General features: G+C 37.3%; 1 protein-coding gene across 1 annotated transcript; it reads right to left on the bottom strand.

Moving 5' to 3' along the window:
- Window positions 1–18,986: 18,986 nt before the first annotated feature.
- LOC131650241 (uncharacterized) lies at window positions 18,987–20,864 on the bottom strand. The gene is made up of 2 exons (XM_058919961.1): window positions 20,459–20,864; window positions 18,987–19,906 (listed from the first exon to the last, which is right to left on the bottom strand). The coding sequence occupies exons 1-2, from the start codon at window positions 20,862–20,864 to the stop codon at window positions 18,987–18,989; spliced, it is 1,326 nt and encodes a 441-aa protein (XP_058775944.1).

Raw genomic sequence — 20,864 nt, 5'->3', positions numbered from 1 at the left:
TGACTGCCCCAGATGAATTGGACAATAACATGTCATGCCCCTTGTACATATTGGCGTTTTAGCCAACTCAGTAAGTCGTGGAAATATTTCTACTCTTCGAAGCACTTCTAAAGCATGCCTGTCGGGAGGGCTTCCTGAGATTTGTGCTGTTATAAGCAATTTGCCCCAGTATCATGAGTTTAGGAACAATGCCCCCGATTAATCCGGGTCGGAGGTAATTTTCAACTATGCTTGGGTGAATGCCCCTGATTGTTCAATACTTCTGAGAGATTCTTCGAATCTTGACCTGATTGCCATAGATTGACTGAACTATTACTCAATGGAGTATCCAACTGCTTTTGTGCCCCTGAGGGTGATCAGAATTTGAGATATTCTTGCTCGAACTCAACGGAGTTCTGAAGACAACTTGTCCCTTAAAATTTTCATCTGCAGTTCATGATGGAAGCTTTCCTGGTGTCAAGTACTTGTTCATACGCAAAGAATGTTTATTATGAGAAACATAATTCTAATGCAAAGTTCATGTTTGTCTTGAAGTTTTTTTTTTTTTTTTTAAAAAAGATTTTTTTTTGAAAGGATGTCAAAACATCGATTTTTGTGAAAGATGGTGTGATACCAACTCAAATGTTTTAGCAAAACTCCCAGGAGTCGGTTTACCGTATTCTCGTTTACAGTATGCTTTCGAATTAACCCTGCTTCAATTAGGACTTTTGAGGGTTGTAGCGTGGCCAGGTTCATGGTTTTTAAAAAAAAGATTTTTAGGCTCAAAATTTGTTGGTGCCCACCCCCTTCGTGATGTTCTCCAACCTAAGTTCAGTTAACTTGACGCGAGCATTCATCCTTCAAGAGGAGCTTGAGACGTACGATTGAGGAGTTGATGAGGTGTTTGGACATGGCAGTCACTTACCTTTTATTATTGGTGTCTGATCACACGATCTTGAATTTATAGACACACGAATTTGCTCCTTTTGTTGAGGATCTTTTTTGTTTCCCTAACTTTTGCCTGGACAAATTCTTTTGAATTCTGAGTTTGAAGTCCAGCGGGATGCCCTAACTTTTGCCTTAGTCATTTGTTTTCAAGTTATTGACTTAGCGGGCTTTCTTTCTTTTTTTTTTTTTAATTCGTTCTTTTTCTTTTTTTTTTTGAGCAAGTCGTATGATCCTGAGACGTCTTTGATTTGTTGGAAAGATTGTGACTGCCTCATTTCTTGGTCGACGAGGGATAGTCGTTGTTGTATCGTCATATTTGACCTCTTATTGCGCGAGAGATGACCATTGCGGTCTCGACTTTTCCTCAACCTTTTGAAGGATAACCATTGTTGTATCCTTATATGCGTGCTCCTGATGAATTTTGAATGCTCAACCAGGTTAACTGAACACTACCCTGCCCCTGGGTTAAATGCGAGGGTTTTCTCGTATAGAAAAATAAACTCCTACTTCAAGGCTCAAAGGGATTGACAAAGGACTAACTTCCTTATATCTCCAGTGTTTAGGGATCTGAATCAATGCCTGTACATCATCAACAGGGTTTTACTCGAAAGCATACCATTTGAGATTATAGGTATTATAGGTTCGTCATTCTCCCTTCAGAGTCATCATGCTTTATCACTGAGATTTTGGTATCACAAGCAAATAAAAACATATTAGAGCGAGAGCGAATGGATTTTTTCAAGACAAACATATTCAATGCATCATTATTATAGTTCAAAAATAAACAAGTATTGCATATAGACAGTATTGAACAAGAACAAGAAAGATTACGCATGAAAATGCATGAAATTACGAATTGCCAACATTGAGGAGATTTTCTCCGTATGGACTTATTGCTTCAGAAGGTCCATTGAGTCGAAGGAGAACTTCAAATTTGGCCTGCAAGTGTGAATATGATAGCCTTTGCATCAATCAAGTCTTGTACCTTATCTCGGATTGGTTGGCAATTATCGATCTACTGACCAAGTGCCCCAGAGAGGAAACCAAACCAAGTGTTCGTATCTGAACTACAGATTACTTCTAAGAAGAAGATTCTGACGAAGCCACAAAGGAGTTGTAAGTATCAAGCTTTAGGGATTTGAGACAGAAAATGATAAGCTCGTTGTCTGGAAACCTGTTATGCAATGATATGTATGCAAATGCATATGCAATGTTTTCAAGGATCTTTTTGGAACCCAATTTGCAACATTGAAATGTAGTTGCAGCTTTGTTGAAGAACTACGACTTCCATCTCTGAACGTCCTTCTTTAAGAATCAGGCTCACCATATCCAGTGGGTCATAGCCTCTGATTCAGGGTATGGTACTTTTGAGCTTAAGAGCATGTGGCTAAAGGAAAATAAATCCTCTTGCCCCTTGATAAGAACTGTACCCTTGAGTTTGAAGACATTTGGCTAGAGGAAAATAAATCCTCTTGCCCCTTGATAGGAATTTTACCCTTGAGTTTAAAGGCATGTGGCTAGAGGAAAATAAATCCTCTTGCCCCTTGATAGGAATTGTACCCTTGAGTTTGAAGGCATGTGGCTAGAGGAAAATAAATCCTCTTGCCCCTTGATAGGAATTGTACCCTTGAGTTTGAAGGCATCTGGCTAGAGGAAAATAAATCCTCTTGCCCCTTGATATAAATTTAGGCTCTTGATAGTCCTTCCATAGTACCTGGAAAGTATGTGTTATGAATCCCTAAGATCCTTGAAAAAGGTTAGTCAGCATGTTAGGTAAAAGCATAAGGTAATATGGACAAGTAAGTCCTACACACAAAACCTGTATGAACAAATCCTGCAAGGAAACCAAACGATTAGGGTATAAACAAACCTTGCAAGAAAACCAACGGTTAGATAATGAATACAAACAAGTCACACAAGTAGCCTTAGGTTTAAAGGCTTGCATGAAGTTCAAAGGTAAGTACCCTCCCACTGAAGTTTAGTTGGTTCAACCTGTCCTAGATAAAGATCGGGTTCTAGGGAGCTCATATCATTGACCTTTCTCGAAGGCGCTTATTTCAGTTCGGCGATCGAATCACCAACCGAAAAGGTCCCGAAAGTCCAGTCCATATGAGTGTAGCTTCGAGTATCAACCAACTTCAGTCGGAACCAAAGCCAGCCATCTCGCTACTTTCTAAAAGGCCAAAGTTTAGTTCAACTAAGGTTCTAGGGGCAGATTAGTGCTTAACGACACCACGCAGTAGCCAAGTGTTTCCTTAAGTCGAATCCTAAGGAACACCAGGACAAACCAATGTGTCACACTAACGATGGCCACCATATCAACCACATCAGTATACGCTGTGCAGTCTTCTTGGTCTCATGCCATTTACCTAAGGTACACTAGATCCGGGTGTAGGATCTTTCACACAAGCAAATACCCAAACAACCCTTAAAAGTAAAGCACACAAAACAAACAAATATTAATGAACTAAGCTCTAAGGTAAACCCCTCTTTAAATACTCCCCAGCAGAGTCGCCAGTTCTGTAACTCGGTGAACTGACTTTTATTTTTATTTCGCAAACAATGTTGCGGTGAGCAAGAGTCGCCACCGACTTTTATTTTGTCCAATGTTAGGAAAGGTAAAAAGTACAGAAAAAGACCTTTTGGAAAGAAAACGGGCTCGGGGGGTAAGTTATGAAAAGGGAAGGTGTAAGCACCCTTTTCATCCGTAGTTATCTACGGGCTCTTAGTTTGCTTAGCTCATGTTTGTTTGAAAAGAGTTTTTGAGTAAAAGGACTTTAGCTTAAAAGCGTATGTAACACCCTGGATTTCCGCTTACCTCGCAGGGCTTCCGGCCTACCAAGCATGTCACCAGCTTAATCAATAATCCCCCCTAGGTCCGCTTATCGGCTGCCCAGGAAATATTGTTTTTGCCTCCCGCAGGAATCGAACCATGTACCTAGGGGTTAAGTACATATTCATAGCAATTCCTGCTACCAATTGACCACTAGCTCAAGTGGTAGCAGGAATTGCTATGAATATGTACTTAACCCCTAGGTACATGGTTCGATTCCTGCGGGAGGCAAAAACAATATTTCCTAATGTAACACCCTGGATTTCCGCTTACCCCGCAGGGCTTCCCCGATAAGCGGACCTAGGGGGGATTATTGATTAAGCTGGTGACATGCTTGGTAGGCCGGAAGCCCTGCGGGGTAAGCGGAAATCCAGGGTGTTACAGCGTAGCCTCTGTTTTTTGAAAGGAGTGTGAAAGTAGTTTTGGATTTGAGCAAGCAATCTAAGAGCACTACCCTAATAGTTGGTCTTTTTCTATAATTTTTACGGTTCCCAGGATTATCCATACTATATAGAAGTAGGAAATCCTTGTTTATATTGGACGTGTTCGGGACAATCGAAGGGTCATCGAGGTCGTTTGAAGGCAACGAGTAGAGGTGCCTTTAGCAATTTCGAAGGGACGATCATCACTTTTTCGTAGGCAACAATCGAGGGTCATCGAGGGACTTAGTGACGATTTTATCTTAAGGGACATTTGCTAATGGGTACCTCTACCTTTCGAGGGACACTACCTTTTATTTCCGAAGGCAACGAGAGAGGCGTACCCTAGAGGTGAGTGAGTGCAAGTGTGTTGGATTCGATTATTTTAATCTTGTATTTAGGTGTTAACTATGTTCAGTTGTTATCTTGTCATACAATCCTATTAAGCTAGCAGTTAATATTTGCAGAAAAAATAAAGTGCAGAAAAATAAAAGTTCCTACGCTATTACATGGCTTCAGGGATGGGGATTACATATTTAACGACAAAAAAAAATTATTACAAACCCAAAATAAGAATTAAGACAAAAAATAAAACGATTAAATGTAAGAATCTGTAACTTGCAAACGTCCATCATAGTCCTAAGGCCCAAAGTGTAGTAGTACCTCACAAAAACACAAATTATTAGTATGAAAACATAACAACGATGATGAAAAAGGACAAATATTAGTATTATAAAAAAACAAATTTTAACAAAACAATATTTTTTATTTTTTTATTTTTATTGTTTTTTTGTCAATTACAAAATTTATCTAATAAAACTAAATAAGTAATAAAGAAAAAAAAAACTAACCCAATTAAGCTAATTTCATAGTTGACTAAACTAAACCAAAATCAATTTAATTATAAACTAATGAATGGTTAACGAAAATAAAGAAACTAACCTAAATTAATTTTAATTAGATGATATGTGCATTTTTTAAATAATAATCAAGACTAAGTATTAAAACATGTAGAATAGGGTATCTAGAAATAAAAACACGTTTTTTTTTATTTAAGTGAAACAAAATTAATTAATTTAACAAACTAAAATAAATAACCATTTAACTAAAAAAAACTACATGAGCAAATATAATTGTTAGAAAGCCAAACAAAAAGCCCAAATGATTATTCTAGTAAAAAAAAAAATTCTATTTAAAGTTAGTAAAATAAAAAAAAAAACTAACAGCAAAGCTTTTAATGGGATGCCAACGGAAGGCCATTCATTGCCAGACATGTGGCGAGTCAAATGAAAAATAAAAAATAAAAATGACAAATTAAAAAGCTATAACCATCAACGTATACCTTTTGTTCTTTCTCTTTCAGCACACACTTTTTCTTTTTTAACAAAATAAATAAAATAAACTCAAAGAACAACTATGGCTATTTTCTTAGATCCACACAGCAGCATATTCACACAAACATTGATATGATTTAAGCAAGGCATACCTATCAATTGTAGATCGGATGAACCAAACACGCGTCGTGATCGGAGTGAGAAGGCAGAGGGACGGATCAACCGCCATTGGTGACAGGGCGGTGGTGGTGCGATTCCAGCGTCGGGTCGTCGGCGGTGAAGATGACCGGCGGTTGTGGTGTGTTGACGGAGGCTGAAGTGCTATCGTACCACGGTGTTTCGGTCTTCGCCGCGGGTCGGAATGGAGCGGCTATCGGGGAGGCACCGATTTACTCCTTTCTTTGTTTTTCTTTGACTTCTATGCTTTCGTTTCTTTTAAATTCATTGATCGAATCATTGCTGCAAAATAATGGAAGAAAAAAAAGAAACAAATAATCTTATAAATTGTTAGTATTTGATTTATGAACCTATGCTTGTGATGATTTTGTTGAAGGTTGATAGAGAGGTGGATTTGCAGGTTATGTTATGAAAAGCTTAGATTGATGGCATGAAGGTGATATTTTTTTTTGGTTTTATTCATGATGATTTGTGGAGTATTATAGATGTTGTAGGGTGTTGATAAATGAAATTGTGAAGGGAGTTTTATGGTTTAAATTATGGTGATAGATGCATTGGATGTTGGAGTTTATGTGTGAGGCCAGGAAGAACAATGGAGAATTGGTGCGTGTAGTGGTGTATTGGAATTGTTTTGGAAATCGATCACTGAGGGTGGAAGAATATGTGAGTGAAGCTGATGTTGTATGGTGGCCGATTTGTGATGAATAAGGGTTTGGAAAAAATGTTAGGAATTGTTAGTTGGGATCGAGAATAAGGGTTGGGGTTAGTTTTATAGTGCACCAATTTTGACCTAAAATTAAAAAAGGAAAAAACAAATATAATAAAAACTTTGATTAAAATTGATTGAGAATTAATAATATAATATTATATGCTGAAAATAACAAATTTGACTTTAAAACTCTCTTTTTTTGGATTTTTAAATATTTTATGATTTTTTTTATATTTTTGTGAATAAAATAGAAAAAGTGAAAAAAATAATATTTTAAAAATATCTAATTAAATAAATACGAAAATTAATTAAAAATAGTAGAAAAATACAATTTTGTGAAATTTTTTGAAAATAATTTAAACAGTAATAAAGTTAGTAACAAATAAAGGAAAAAAATGTCAAACATGGGATTTGAACCCGGGACCCTATACTTGCACACCTTACCTCTTACCAATTGTGCTATATTATTTATTCGAAATAAAAAGCCAATTGAAAGTTTATGAAGCATCGGTCAACAGTTTGCTATTTATTAAAATATAACAATTTAAGAGTAAACTATTATATTTTAAAAATAGACTTTAAATCGAATATTTATAAAATTCAGAATGTCAAATATAAATGAACCCGATATTTTATAAAAATCCAATTTTTGAAATAATTTTGAATTTTTTTAAAAGTGTGGGCAAATTTTGGGGTATGACAGCTGCCCCTGTTCAATCTTCTTATATCTGAAGATGTAGACTGGCATGTATGCCTGTCGGGATCTGAGGGTAGAAGAGGATTGAACACTAGAATACCCATAAATTTGCCCTAGCTGAAGTAGGGACCTTTGTCGAAGATGGGCTTGAAGATGCCATCCAAGTGTTCTGGAGATGGGCTTAAAGATGCCATCTAGCTGAATGGGGGGTCATGCTTCCCGAGGTGTGTATATGATAGACCTTCAGACTGTTTGGGGTTCAAGCTTCCAAACGTATATCTGGGATAGAGATTCATAGATGTTCGGGGTTCGAGCTTCTGAAACATCTAACACAGAATTCAGATCATTCGGGGTTCAAGCTTCCGAAACATATCTGCCGTAGATTTCAGAACATCTGGGGTTCAGGCTTCCGGAATATTTCTGTCGTAGAATTCAGATTATCCGGGTTTCAAGCTTCCGGAACATATCTGTTGTAAAATTCAGATTATTCGGGGTTCAAGCTTCCGAAACATATCTGCCGTAGATTTTAGAACATCCGGGGGTCATGCTTCCGGAACGTTTCTGTCGTAGATTTCAGATTATCCGGGGTTCAAGCTTCCGGAACATATCTGTTGTAAAATTCAGATCATTCGGGGTTCAAGCTTCCGAAACATATCTACCGTAGATTTCAGAACATCCAGGGTTCATGCTTCCGGAACGTTTCTGTCGTAGATTTCAGATTATCCGGGGTTCAAGCTTCCGGAACATATCTGTTGTAGAATTCAGATCATTCGGGGTTCAAACTTCCGAAACATATCTGCCGTAGTTTTTCAGAACATCCGGGGTTCATGCTTCCGGAACGTTTCTGTCGTGGAATTCAGATTATCCGGGGTTCAAGCTTCCGGAACACATCTGTTGAGAATTCAGATCATTCGGGGTTCAAGCTTCCGAAACATGTCTGTCGTAGTTTTTTCAGAACATCCGGGGTTCATGCTTCCGGAACGTTTCTGGCGTAGAATTCAGATCATCCGGGGTACAAGCTTCCGGAACATATCTGTTGTAGGACATCAGAATGAGTTATTCATTGAACCATATCTGAAGAGGAATACCAGAACGGGTCGTACATTAGACCATATCTGGAAGTAGGACATCATAACGAGTTATTCATTAAACCATATCTGAAGAGGAATACCAGAACGGGTCGTGCATTAGACCATATCTGGAAGTAGGACATCAGAACGAGTTATTCATTAAACCATATCTGAAGAGGAATACCAGAACGGGTCGTACATTAGACCATATCTGGAAGTAGGACATCAGAACGAGTTATTCATTAAACCATATCTGAAGAGGAATACCAGAACGGGTCGTACATTAGACCATATCTGGAAGTAGGACATCAGAACGAGTTATTCATTAAACCATATCTGATGAAGGATGTCAGAACGAGCCGTACATTAGACCATATCTGATGAAGGATGTCAGAACGAGTCGTACATTAGACCATATCTGATGAAGAATGTCAGAACGAGTCGTACATTAGACCATATCTGATGAAGGATGTCAGAACGAGTCGTACATTAGACCATATCTGATGAAGGATGTCAGAACGAGTCGTACATTAGACCATATCTGAAAGAGCCATATTTAGGCTGTATTTAATTTTGTTGACGATAGTAGCCTGACCGATTGGTCGACCTGAAAGATAAAGTTAGTTTTATGCAATGTCATGATGTATGTATTGTATGTTTTTTGAAATGAATGAGACTGTTATGCATATTTCATGAGATGTATGATGTATGAATGCAAATGTTGTTAATGATGATAGTAAATTGTATCAATGTTTTGCGGGAAAAATAAATCCCTGGCTGTTCAGCGCCTTTGAGTGATTATTTGAATCTCGACTTGACTGCCCCAGATGAATTGGACAATAACATGTCATGCCCCTTGTACATATTGGCGTTTTAGCCAACTCAGTAAGTCGTGGAAATATTTCTACTCTTCGAAGCACTTCTAAAGCATGCCTGTCGGGAGGGCTTCCTGAGATTTGTGCTGTTATAAGCAATTTGCCCCAGTATCATGAGTTTAGGAACAATGCCCCCGATTAATCCGGGTCGGAGGTAATTTTCAACTATGCTTGGGTGAATGCCCGTGATTGTTCAATACTTCTGAGAGATTCTTCGAATCTTGACCTGATTGCCATAGATTGACTGAACTATTACTCAATGGAGTATCCAACTGCTTTTGTGCCCCTGAGGGTGATCAGAATTTGAGATATTCTTGCTCGAACTCAACGGAGTTCTGAAGACAACTTGTCCCTTAAAATTTTCATCTGCAGTTCATGATGGAAGCTTTCCTGGTGTCAAGTACTTGTTCATACGCAAAGAATGTTTATTATGAGAAACATAATTCTAATGCAAAGTTCATGTTTGTCTTGAAGTTTTTTTTTTTTTTTTTTAAAAAGATTTTTTTTTTGAAAGGATGTCAAAACATCGATTTTTGTGAAAGATGGTGTGATACCAACTCAAATGTTTTAGCAAAACTCCCAGGAGTCGGTTTACCGTATTCTCGTTTACAGTATGCTTTCGAATTAACCCTGCTTCAATTAGGACTTTTGAGGGTTGTAGCGTGGCCAGGTTCATGGTTTTTAAAAAAAAGATTTTTAGGCTCAAAATTTGTTGGTTCCCACCCCCTTCGTGATGTTCTCCAACCTAAGTTCAGTTAACTTGACGCGAGCATTCATCCTTCAAGAGGAGCTTGAGACGTACGATTGAGGAGTTGATGAGGTGTTTGGACATGGCAGTCACTTACCTTTTATTATTGGTGTCTGATCACACGATCTTGAATTTATAGACACACGAATTTGCTCCTTTTGTTGAGGATCTTTTTTGTTTCCCTAACTTTTGCCTGGACAAATTCTTTTGAATTCTGAGTTTGAAGTCCAGCGGGATGCCCTAACTTTTGCCTTAGTCATTTGTTTTCAAGTTATTGACTTAGCGGGCTTTCTTTCTTTTTTTTTTTTTTTTAATTCGTTCTTTTTCTTTTTTTTTTGAGCAAGTCGTATGATCCTGAGACGTCTTTGATTTGTTGGAAAGATTGTGACTGCCTCATTTCTTGGTCGACGAGGGATAGTCGTTGTTGTATCGTCATATTTGACCTCTTATTGCGCGAGAGATGACCATTGCGGTCTCGACTTTTCCTCAACCTTTTGAAGGATAACCATTGTTGTATCCTTATATGCGTGCTCCTCATGAATTTTGAATGCTCAACCAGGTTAACTGAACACTACCCTGCCCCTGGGTTAAATGCGAGGGTTTTCTCGTATAGAAAAATAAACTCCTACTTCAAGGCTCAAAGGGATTGACAAAGGACTAACTTCCTTATATCTCCAGTGTTTAGGGATCTGAATCAATGCCTGTACATCATCAACAGGGTTTTACTCGAAAGCATACCATTTGAGATTATAGGTATTATAGGTTCGTCATTCTCCCTTCAGAGTCATCATGCTTTATCACTGAGATTTTGGTATCACAAGCAAATAAAAACATATTAGAGCGAGAGCGAATGGATTTTTTCAAGACAAACATATTCAATGCATCATTATTATAGTTCAAAAATAAACAAGTATTGCATATAGACAGTATTGAACAAGAACAAGAAAGATTACACATGAAAATGCATGAAATTACGAATTGCCAACATTGAGGAGATTTTCTCCGTATGGACTTATTGCTTCAGAAGGTCCATTGAGTCGAAGGAGAACTTCAAATTTGGCCTGCAAGTGTGAATATGATAGCCTTTGCATCAATCAAGTCTTGTACCTTATCTCGGATTGGTTGGCAATTATCGATCTACTGACCAAGTGCCCCAGAGAGGAAACCAAACCAAGTGTTCGTATCTGAACTACAGATTACTTCTAAGAAGAAGATTCTGACGAAGCCACAAAGGAGTTGTAAGTATCAAGCTTTAGGGATTTGAGACAGAAAATGATAAGCTCGTTGTCTGGAAACCTGTTATGCAATGATATGTATGCAAATGCATATGCAATGTTTTCAAGGATCTTTTTGGAACCCAATTTGCAACATTGAAATGTAGTTGCAGCTTTGTTGAAGAACTACGACTTCCATCTCTGAACGTCCTTCTTTAAGAATCAGGCTCACCATATCCAGTGGGTCATAGCCTCTGATTCAGGGTATGGTACTTTTGAGCTTAAGAGCATGTGGCTAAAGGAAAATAAATCCTCTTGCCCCTTGATAAGAACTGTACCCTTGAGTTTGAAGACATTTGGCTAGAGGAAAATAAATCCTCTTGCCCCTTGATAGGAATTTTACCCTTGAGTTTAAAGGCATGTGGCTAGAGGAAAATAAATCCTCTTGCCCCTTGATAGGAATTGTACCCTTGAGTTTGAAGGCATGTGGCTAGAGGAAAATAAATCCTCTTGCCCCTTGATAGGAATTGTACCCTTGAGTTTGAAGGCATCTGGCTAGAGGAAAATAAATCCTCTTGCCCCTTGATATAAATTTAGGCTCTTGATAGTCCTTCCATAGTACCTGGAAAGTATGTGTTATGAATCCCTAAGATCCTTGAAAAAGGTTAGTCAGCATGTTAGGTAAAAGCATAAGGTAATATGGACAAGTAAGTCCTACACACAAAACCTGTATGAACAAATCCTGCAAGGAAACCAAACGATTAGGGTATAAACAAACCTTGCAAGAAAACCAACGGTTAGATAATGAATACAAACAAGTCACACAAGTAGCCTTAGGTTTAAAGGCTTGCATGAAGTTCAAAGGTAAGTACCCTCCCACTGAAGTTTAGTTGGTTCAACCTGTCCTAGATAAAGATCGGGTTCTAGGGAGCTCATATCATTGACCTTTCTCGAAGGCGCTTATTTCAGTTCGGCGATCGAATCACCAACCGAAAAGGTCCCGAAAGTCCAGTCCATATGAGTGTAGCTTCGAGTATCAACCAACTTCAGTCGGAACCAAAGCCAGCCATCTCGCTACTTTCTAAAAGGCCAAAGTTTAGTTCAACTAAGGTTCTAGGGGCAGATTAGTGCTTAACGACACCACGCAGTAGCCAAGTGTTTCCTTAAGTCGAATCCCAAGGAACACCAGGACAAACCAATGTGTCACACTAACGATGGCCACCATATCAACCACATCAGTATACGCTATGCAGTCTCCTTGGTCTCATGCCATTTACCTAAGGTACACTAGATCCGGGTGTAGGATCTTTCACACAAGCAAATACCCAAACAACCCTTAAAAGTAAAGCACACAAAACAAACAAATATTAATGAACTAAGCTCTAAGGTAAACCCCTCTTTAAATACTCCCCAGCAGAGTCGCCAGTTCTGTAACTCGGTGAACTGACTTTTATTTTTATTTCGCAAACAATGTTGCGGTGAGCAAGAGTCGCCACCGACTTTTATTTTGTCCAATGTTAGGAAAGGTAAAAAGTACAGAAAAAGACCTTTTGGAAAGAAAACGGGCTCGGGGGGTAAGTTATGAAAAGGGAAGGTGTAAGCACCCTTTTCATCCGTAGTTATCTACGGGCTCTTAGTTTGCTTAGCTCATGTTTGTTTGAAAAGAGTTTTTGAGTAAAAGGACTTTAGCTTAAAAGCGTATGTAACACCCTGGATTTCCGCTTACCCCGCAGGGCTTCCGGCCTACCAAGCATGTCACCAGCTTAATCAATAATCCCCCCTAGGTCCGCTTATCGGCTGCCCAGGAAATATTGTTTTTGCCTCCCGCAGGAATCGAACCATGTACCTAGGGGTTAAGTACATATTCATAGCAATTCCTGCTACCACTTGACCACTGCGGGAGGCAAAAACAATATTTCCTGGGCAGCCGATAAGCGGACCTAGGGGGGATTATTGATTAAGCTGGTGACATGCTTGGTAGGCCGGAAGCCCTGCGGGGTAAGCGGAAATCCAGGGTGTTACATTAAAAGGCGCCTTTTAATGTAACACCCTGGATTTCCGCTTACCCCGCAGGGCTTCCGGCCTACCAAGCATGTCACCAGCTTAATCAATAATCCCCCCTAGGTCCGCTTATCGGCTGCCCAGGAAATATTGTTTTTGCCTCCCGCAGGAATCGAACCATGTACCTAGGGGTTAAGTACATATTCATAGCAATTCCTGCTACCAATTGAGCTACTAGCTCAAGTGGTAGCAGGAATTGCTATGAATATGTACTTAACCCCTAGGTACATGGTTCGATTCCTGCGGGAGGCAAAAACAATATTTCCTGGGCAGCCGATAAGCGGACCTAGGGGGGATTATTGATTAAGCTGGTGACATGCTTGGTAGGCCGGAAGCCCTGCGGGGTAAGCGGAAATCCAGGGTGTTACAGCGTAGCCTCTGTTTTTTGAAAGGAGTGTGAAAGTAGTTTTGGATTTGAGCAAGCAATCTAAGAGCACTACCCTAATAGTTGGTCTTTTTCTATAATTTTTACGGTTCCCAGGATTATCCATACTATATAGAAGTAGGAAATCCTTGTTTATATTGGACGTGTTCGGGACAATCGAAGGGTCATCGAGGTCGTTTGAAGGCAACGAGTAGAGGTGCCTTTAGCAATTTCGAAGGGACGATCATCACTTTTTCGTAGGCAACAATCGAGGGTCATCGAGGGACTTAGTGACGATTTTATCTTAAGGGACATTTGCTAATGGGTACCTCTACCTTTCGAGGGACACTACCTTTTATTTCCGAAGGCAACGAGAGAGGCGTACCCTAGAGGTGAGTGAGTGCAAGTGTGTTGGATTCGATTATTTTAATCTTGTATTTAGGTGTTAACTATGTTCAGTTGTTATCTTGTCATACAATCCTATTAAGCTAGCAGTTAATATTTGCAGAAAAAATAAAGTGCAGAAAAATAAAAGTTCCTACGCTATTACATGGCTTCAGGGATGGGGATTACATATTTAACGACAAAAAAAAATTATTACAAACCCAAAATAAGAATTAAGACAAAAAATAAAACGATTAAATGTAAGAATCTGTAACTTGCAAACGTCCATCATAGTCCTAAGGCCCAAAGTGTAGTAGTACCTCACAAAAACACAAATTATTAGTATGAAAACATAACAACGATGATGAAAAAGGACAAATATTAGTATTATAAAAAAACAAATTTTAACAAAACAATATTTTTTATTTTTTTATTTTTATTGTTTTTTTGTCAATTACAAAATTTATCTAATAAAACTAAATAAGTAATAAAGAAAAAAAAAACTAACCCAATTAAGCTAATTTCATAGTTGACTAAACTAAACCAAAATCAATTTAATTATAAACTAATGAATGGTTAACGAAAATAAAGAAACTAACCTAAATTAATTTTAATTAGATGATATGTGCATTTTTTAAATAATAATCAAGACTAAGTATTAAAACATGTAGAATAGGGTATCTAGAAATAAAAACACGTTTTTTTTATTTAAGTGAAACAAAATTAATTAATTTAACAAACTAAAATAAATAACCATTTAACTAAAAAAAACTACATGAGCAAATATAATTGTTAGAAAGCCAAACAAAAAGCCCAAATGATTATTCTAGTAAAAAAAAAATTCTATTTAAAGTTAGTAAAATAAAAAAAAAAACTAACAGCAAAGCTTTTAATGGGATGCCAACGGAAGGCCATTCATTGCCAGACATGTGGCGAGTCAAATGAAAAATAAAAAATAAAAATGACAAATTAAAAAGCTATAACCATCAACGTATACCTTTTGTTCTTTCTCTTTCAGCACACACTTTTTCTTTTTTAACAAAATAAATAAAATAAACTCAAAGAACAACTATGGCTATTTTCTTAGATCCACACAGCAGCATATTCACACAAACATTGATATGATTTAAGCAAGGCATACCTATCAATTGTAGATCGGATGAACCAAACACGCGTCGTGATCGGAGTGAGAAGGCAGAGGGACGGATCAACCGCCATTGGTGACAGGGCGGTGGTGGTGCGATTCCAGCGTCGGGTCGTCGGCGGTGAAGATGACCGGCGGTTGTGGTGTGTTGACGGAGGCTGAAGTGCTATCGTACCACGGTGTTTCGGTCTTCGCCGCGGGTCGGAATGGAGCGGCTATCGGGGAGGCACCGATTTACTCCTTTCTTTGTTTTTCTTTGACTTCTATGCTTTCGTTTCTTTTAAATTCATTGATCGAATCATTGCTGCAAAATAATGGAAGAAAAAAAAGAAACAAATAATCTTATAAATTGTTAGTATTTGATTTATGAACCTATGCTTGTGATGATTTTGTTGAAGGTTGATAGAGAGGTGGATTTGCAGGTTATGTTATGAAAAGCTTAGATTGATGGCATGAAGGTGATATTTTTTTTTGGTTTTATTCATGATGATTTGTGGAGTATTATAGATGTTGTAGGGTGTTGATAAATGAAATTGTGAAGGGAGTTTTATGGTTTAAATTATGGTGATAGATGCATTGGATGTTGGAGTTTATGTGTGAGGCCAGGAAGAACAATGGAGAATTGGTGCGTGTAGTGGTGTATTGGAATTGTTTTGGAAATCGATCACTGAGGGTGGAAGAATATGTGAGTGAAGCTGATGTTGTATGGTGGCCGATTTGTGATGAATAAGGGTTTGGAAAAAATGTTAGGAATTGTTAGTTGGGATCGAGAATAAGGGTTGGGGTTAGTTTTATAGTGCACCAATTTTGACCTAAAATTAAAAAAGGAAAAAACAAATATAATAAAAACTTTGATTAAAATTGATTGAGAATTAATAATATAATATTATATGCTGAAAATAACAAATTTGACTTTTAAACTCTCTTTTTTTGGATTTTTAAATATTTTATGATTTTTTTTATATTTTTGTGAATAAAATAGAAAAAGTGAAAAAAATAATATTTTAAAAATATCTAATTAAATAAATACGAAAATTAATTAAAAATAGTAGAAAAATACAATTTTGTGAAATTTTTTGAAAATAATTTAAACAGTAATAAAGTTAGTAACAAATAAAGGAAAAAAATGTCAAACATGGGATTTGAACCCGGGACCCTATACTTGCACACCTTACCTCTTACCAATTGTGTTATATTATTTATTCGAAATAAAAAGCCAATTGAAAGTTTATGAAGCATCGGTCAACAGTTTGCTATTTATTAAAATATAACAATTTAAGAGTAAACTATTATATTTTAAAAATAGACTTTAAATCGAATATTTATAAAATTCAGAATGTCAAATATAAATGAACCCGATATTTTATAAAAATCCAATTTTTGAAATAATTTTGAATTTTTTTAAAAGTGTGGGCAAATTTTGGGGTATGACAGCTGCCCCTGTTCAATCTTCTTATATCTGAAGATGTAGACTGGCATGTATGCCTGTCGGGATCTGAGGGTAGAAGAGGATTGAACACTAGAATACCCATAAAAGATTGTCATCTGTGCACATTTAGTCTCTTCCTTCGTAATATTAGTCTTCATCACACTGTAATAAAACAAGATTAACAATTTAATCACAAATATCAGTCTCCTAATACATGCAAAAAAGGTAAAGTAGCAAAAGAAGACGAACCTGGAGTTTCTTAAATTAGGAATCTGTTGAAGAAAGAGATGAGGGAGTTGTTGAAAATTCATATTTCAATTGAGAGTGAAGAGAGAGAGAGAGGTGGAAGGTTTATCTCTTGTTAAATTTATGAAGGAATGTGCGGAGATTAAAAAAAAACGCACGGGTTTTATGTGTTTTTGTTTTCTTAAATTAAAAGAGATTTTGTTGGCACAGACACTGGTAGTGGTTGACAAGTCCACATCTAGTTGTTACAATTCAGTCACTGAATTCAATTTAATAATGTTTGGTAGTTGGATTTCAGCACGTGTTATTTATTTTACTTGCTTTGATCTCTTGGGCTAAGATAAAGGTTCCTTTTCATCTCAAAAATATCTCTCGAGACCTCATATAATACTCTCAAAATTAAGTTGTTACTATTTGATTAAAAAAAATAGAAGTTCTTCACGTGTATTGTTTGAAAAGAATGAACTAATTTAAAATCACTTAAATACACAAAAAGAACAGAAAAAAAAAAATGGTAAAAGACAATCAATAAATGTAAATTCGTGTTATTTTGATATAAAAATTTGCGTTCTTTTAGGATTAAGAGACGTCTAATTCAATGAAAGTGATATGATTGATCTTTATTAGCAATTGACAAGATTCAAAGAGACATTCATTTTACAATTCAAACGGAATATGTGAAAGTCATAAGAGACTTTGTTTGTTTGCTTTAACGCTTACAAGACAAGCTAAAGAGTGGATAAAAACAATGCCAAGTGAGATGATAATTATCTGAGGGAGCTCAAAAAATTGTTTCTACTCAATCAACTAATTATGGATACAATGGCTGACATTATGGGATTTGAGCAAGGAGAGACTAAATCCCTCTATGACACGTGCGAAAGGTATAAATTAATTATTCAACATTGTCTTTTACATAACCTTGATGATTTGACACATGCAAAATTGGACGTTTCACCTGGAGGCACCATGTTAACCAAATCTGCTAGAGACATTAAAACATTAATCAAGAACATGTTCTGGAATGAATATCGTGCCCAATCTAAATGAGGCATTAGAAGAAAAGGAAACGGATTACCAGAGACTCAAAATGTCTTGTTAGCCAGTCACAAACACATGAAGGCACAATTGTATGTTTTGACTAAACAAATGGTGGATTCCTCAAAAGGATATCATCAAGTAAAACAAATGGAAAAGTTCTTACACGTGACTACTGTGGTGAAGGTCAAGAAAATGACATATGTAATTGAAGAAGCTACATGGAAGAAGATGCTAATTTTATAGGGAATTTTCAAAGAAATTGTCCCTTCTCAAACACCTTCATGCCGACATGGAGAAACCATCCTAATTACATACGGAGTGACAATCCTATTCAAGGATCCAATCAATGGAAGCAATATCAAAACAAACACCAAAATCGAAATTCGAGAGTAAAACATCAAAAATGTTCCAATCAACAAGAATAGTACTCGAATCAACATCAATTATCATAAAAACACTATCAACCACCTCATCAGAGGCAAAAATAGAGGTACCAAAATGATAACCAACAATAACAATTCCAAGAGCACAATCAACAACCAAATCAGGCTAGAAAACTTTCTTAAATAGAGGAAATATTTAATTAGTTCATGCAAACATCAATAAATAATTTCATACATCTACAACTTAATCAAGAAACTAGTAACAGGAACACTAAAGCATTTATCAGGAAGCTACAATCCACCACCATGAATACCATAAAATCATGTAATATAGTTCTTCTAAATCCATCTTTGCATTGTTGAAAATCCTATCATTTCGCATCTTCCAAATACACCAGCATTGTGTCATCCAAATGGCAGCAGAAAAACTGTTTTTCAACCTTCCCTGCAAGTGATCCACCCAAACCAAAAAATACTCACAGCAGTCTACCACACTAGGCATTTGTATTTCCAGCCACATGAACAACCTATTTTTCAAAGGAGCTAGTCTAGCACAATGTACAAATAAATGTTGTGCATCTTCTATCTACAATTTGCAAAAAACACACCTAGTTTGCTGTTGCTGAGTGATGATATTTCTTCGATGGAGATTGTTCCTCGTAGGCAACCTATCTCTAAACAACCTCCACCCAAATACCTTAACTTTAGATGGGCCAGCTGCTTCCCAATTAAGATAGAAACTCTGCTGTAGAGTTGCCTCTATCCCCTCTATAGGTTGCGACTGAAGCTTATTATACCACGATTTCACAGTAAAGCCATTTAAACTATCATATGGCCAAATAAGCATATCTCTGCTGCTGACAACAGGACTGATCTCTCTCAGCCATGACCTTAGATCCTCGTATTCCTTTGTGGCCTCTCTTCCTAGAACTTATGTGCCTTTAATGTTTGACCAATCCCATTCTTCCTCATTCCATCTTCCAGCTCTACATATTGTGATGTCTTTAAGCAAAATTTCTGTAAATAAAATTGGTAGCTGGACTTGCAGAGCATCATTCCCGATCCACTTATTTTTCCAGAACAGTATTGATGTTCCCCCTCCTAGTCTTGATGTGATCTTCTTTGTTACTCCCTCTTCCCCATTGCATAATTCCATAATGTCTCGCCACCATAACGATTCCTTTGATGCTGAATCATTTGCCTCACTACCCCACATCCTGTTTTTGTATTCCCCATACCTTCCTCTCAATAATCCAACCCAAATAGCATTGTGTTCATTTAACATTCTCCAGGGCCATTTTGACAATAGAGCTATGTTGAATCTCCCTACATGTTTAATTCCCAAACCTCCCTCTTCCTTACTTTTGCATACTTCTTTCCAGCCTATCCAAGCAATCGAGCTTTTATCCACAGTTCCATTCCACAGAAAATTTCTTTGGATAGATATTATATCCTTCAATACTTTACTTGGGATTTTGTAAAAGGAGAATTGGTAGCTTGGCATGTTTGTGATAACACTGTTAATCAAAGTTACCCTTCCTCCAATTGATAGCGGCCTTCCCTTCCAAGAGGATAGTTTGTCTCTCAATGACTTTAGAATTGGTTTCCAAAATCCAATCCTCATATGATTCCCGCCTACTGTGAAACCCAAGAATCTGAATGGAATGCTATCAATTTTGCAGCCCAAAAATGATGAACAAGCCTCTAATTGCTCCGCCCTTATACCTACCCCATAAATCTTACTTATGTTCAGATTGATTGTCAAACCAGAAGCCATTTCAAAACCTCTAAGTACAGCCTTAAGAGTACATAGATTCTGCCATGATCCATCTCCAAATACTAATGTGTCGTCTGCAAATTACAATAAACTATATTCTTCTCTTTCATTAATCTTGAAAGCCCTATACAGTCCTCTTTCTCTAGCTTCCCTCATCAAACAGGATAGTCCTTCAGCTACTATAGTAAACAAAAATGGAGATAGAGGATCTCCCTATCTTAAACCCTTCATGTCTGGAAAATCCTCCGTTGGGCTCCCATTGACTAGAACTGACATCGATCTTGAAAATATAGTGGCTTCCATCCAACTCAACCATCTTGCTCCAAATCCCATTTATCTTAGCATAAACCTTAAGTAATTCCAGTCTACACAATCGTATGCCTGTGCGAAATCAACTTTGAATACCAAACACACCTTCTTGCTCCTTTTTGCGTAGTCTAAAATTTCATTTGTTACTAGCACCCCATCAAGTATTTGTCTTCCAGGTACGAATGCCGTTTGCGTGTTTGAAATCAGTTTTCCCATTACCATCCTCAGTCTCGCAGCCAACAGACGGGAAATAATCTTCATCATTCCACTAATCAAACATATTGGCCTATACTGTTCCAGGCTTAAAGGACACTCACATTTAGGTATTAATGCTATAAATGACGCAGTGACAGCTTTTGAGAGCTTACCTCTCTTGTGAAAATCTTGAATGAACAACACAATGTCATCTCCCACAGTATCCCAGCACTTCATTAAGAATTCCAAGTTGAAACCATCGGGCCCTGGGCTCTTATCTCCATTGCCTTCAAATACCACTTGCTTAATCTCTTCCCTTGTGAAAGGTTCCTCCAAACTCCCACTTTCCTGCTCACTCAACTTGTATGTGATTGTTGTTGACAGTCTCGGTCTTGCTATGTTTGAAGCTCTGAATTTCGCTTCAAAATACTCCTTGACAGCTTTTTTCACTTTAGTGACTGAATCCACTATCACCCCTGCTTTATTCTCAACTAATCCAATATAATTTCTCCTATGCCTAGCCTTCAT

The sequence above is a fragment of the Vicia villosa genome, linkage group LG2, assembly GCF_029867415.1.
Source record: "Vicia villosa cultivar HV-30 ecotype Madison, WI linkage group LG2, Vvil1.0, whole genome shotgun sequence".
NCBI classification, from domain to species: domain Eukaryota; kingdom Viridiplantae; phylum Streptophyta; class Magnoliopsida; order Fabales; family Fabaceae; genus Vicia; species Vicia villosa.
Note: the sequence above shows the minus strand (reverse complement) of the source record. Positions and strands in the feature narration are given on the sequence as shown.

Excerpts from the sequence above, each read along its gene's own strand:
- LOC131650241 (XM_058919961.1), bottom strand. The coding sequence starts at position 20,864 with ATGAAGGCTAGGCATAGGAGAAATTATATTGGATTAGTTGAGAATAAA. Across the intron at positions 19,907-20,458 it reads TATAGCATTAATACCTAAAT|ACGACACATTAGTATTTGGA; the intron begins GTGAGTGTCCTT and ends TGTAATTTGCAG.